The sequence below is a fragment of the Protobothrops mucrosquamatus genome, unplaced genomic scaffold (assembly GCF_001527695.2).
Source record: "Protobothrops mucrosquamatus isolate PMUCROS unplaced genomic scaffold, P.Mucros_1.0 scaffold3, whole genome shotgun sequence".
Classification (NCBI taxonomy): Eukaryota; Metazoa; Chordata; class Lepidosauria; order Squamata; family Viperidae; genus Protobothrops; species Protobothrops mucrosquamatus.
This window is the reverse complement of record NW_015386390.1, coordinates 3,746,755-3,748,953: the sequence shown is the minus strand read 5'-3', so window position 1 is coordinate 3,748,953 and position 2,199 is coordinate 3,746,755. Positions and strand designations below refer to the sequence as shown.

Genomic DNA, 2,199 nt, shown 5'->3' with positions numbered 1-2,199 from the left:
TCCTGCTTGAGCAGGGGGCTGGACTAGAACACCTCCAAGGTCCTTTCCAGCTCTATTCTATTCTATTCACTTAGGCTTTCATACATAAGGCAGGACTAGAACCCACAGTCTCCTGGTTTGTAGGTCAGCATCTTAACCATTATACCAAACAGGGTGTCTAATTTGGGTGCTATTCCAGAAAACTCTTTAGAAAAATAGACAATCTTATCCCAATGTCATTACCTTTGTGGTTGTTGTATTTGAGAAAATCTGAGACCTGAACAGTGGTATCACTTGGAGGCATTTCTTTAGAGATGGGATCCTGGGTTAGACTTGTCAGTTGAAGACTGTTATTTGTTTCGCCATTAATCTAAGAACAACCGAGATGAATCAAGCTTTTTTAAACTGAAGAACTCCTTGTCATATAGGATTAAATGCTTAAACTATGAGAAGGATTCAGAAGACCCATTAGCTTGCTTTAAAAAAAAATCTCAATTAAATCCTAAAAACTACCAGAGTTGGGAAGAGTCTTCTTTGAAATCTTGTAAATGCAGAGCCTCTTTAAAGCAGCTGCGTCTCTTTTCAGAGTCCCATGTGAGACTGAAATAAGACATAGCTACTTGCATGAACTGAGCATTAAATGGGTGCCTTAAATCCTGAAAATCCTGAGTTGGTGTTTCCAATTTAGGGGTGTTTTAAGAAGCAAAGCATCTTTCCGAGGTCAGTAAAATGAGGACCCAGAGTGTTAGGGACAATATGCTCACTCTGTAAACCGCTTAGAGCAGTGGTTCTCAATCTTTTTAATGCCGTGACCCCAACCGGTCGTAAGTCGAGGACTAAACTGGTCGTAAGTCGAGGACTAAACCGGTCGTAAGTCGAGGACTAAACCGGTCGTAAGTCGTGGACTACCCAACCGGTCGTAAGTCGAGGACTTTCCCTGCCCGGGAGCGCCACGCATGCGTGGTTCCGCCCCCTGCGCTGGCCGAGGCGTAGCTGGCAAGCGGCAGAGACGGAGCAGGCCGACCACCAGCTGGCCCAGTCCAAGGGAGGTAAGGCACCCGCTGGAAAAGGGGAAAAAAATGGCGGACAGCCATGCTTGGCGACCCCCATGAAATGGTCGATCGACCCCAAATGGGGTCCCGACCCACAGGTTGAGAACCACTGGCTTAGAGAGAGCTGTAAAGCACTGTGAAGCGGTATATAACTCTAAGTGCTATTGCTATTTATCTGTCCATTTTCCTATATTTACTAACATTCTACCAAGGTGTACATTTATCTTTCATTACTTATTTGGCAACTATCTTTTTACTCTCTATATGTTATGTTATAATATGTTATGTTATGTTATGTTATGTTATGTTATGTTATGTTATGTTATGTTATGTTATGTTATGCTATGCTACACATTATATAACATCTTCCATCCTCATTTTGCAACATTCTTTTATATAAGATTTTTCACATCCAATCATTCTTTTCAGACCTTCCATTGTATAATTTACACATACACCTGTGGCATTTTGCAACATAACTCTTTGCATTGTGTTCCAAGAAGCTTCCACACCCTTTTATGTCTGTTTTCCATTTATTTATTCCATTCGTTATCTTCTTTTGTATACAGGAGTCATACTTTCTCTTCCTATGGTTTTTCCCCCCTTCACATTTTTTCTCTATTTCTTTGTAGATTTATGTCTATTTTTTTCTAAGATCTACTCCTGTAATTTCCAAAAACTGATTTATCCCTACACCAAGCCTCTTATCCTGTTGTATCCACCACTAATTCCCTCGATCTTTCATTATAAACACCCAGAGCACTGCCATTTGTATGAACTAATAAATAAACCTATGATTAAACCATGTATCCTAAAACGATAATTTTTTTTTAAGCAGATGCTATCCGTGATCATTCTCATTCGTAGCTCAATTACTTTTTTGTACTTTGTTGTCTTGTTCTCACTTACCCATTCATATCATATAACAATATATATTTATTTATTTATTTTATTTTATTTATTTTTATTTTTATTTTCATTAACTTATATGCCGCCCTTCTCCCCACGGGACTCAGGGCGGCTCACAGCATATTAAAACAACACAAAACATTTCCCCTATAAAAGCCAATTAAAAACCAAATATTTATAGCTGTGTCATTATTAAAATCATTAAAAATTGTCCCTATTTAAAATTCACCCTAGGTCAGTCCCGCTTGCTGAAAAAGCC

At 39.1% G+C, this 2,199-nt stretch overlaps 1 protein-coding gene across 1 annotated transcript in view; it reads right to left on the bottom strand.

Annotated features, from left to right (window-relative positions):
• Window positions 1-222: 222 nt before the first annotated feature.
• The window catches only part of PTPN13 (protein tyrosine phosphatase non-receptor type 13), a gene marked incomplete at its 3' end in the record, with an annotated part of 103,240 nt that continues 101,263 nt past the window's right edge, over window positions 223-2,199 (bottom strand). Inside the window, exon 36 of the mRNA XM_015832359.2 lies at window positions 223-349. Within this exon, the coding sequence (XP_015687845.1) occupies window positions 223-349 (127 nt within the window). The remainder of the gene's footprint in view (window positions 350-2,199) is intronic.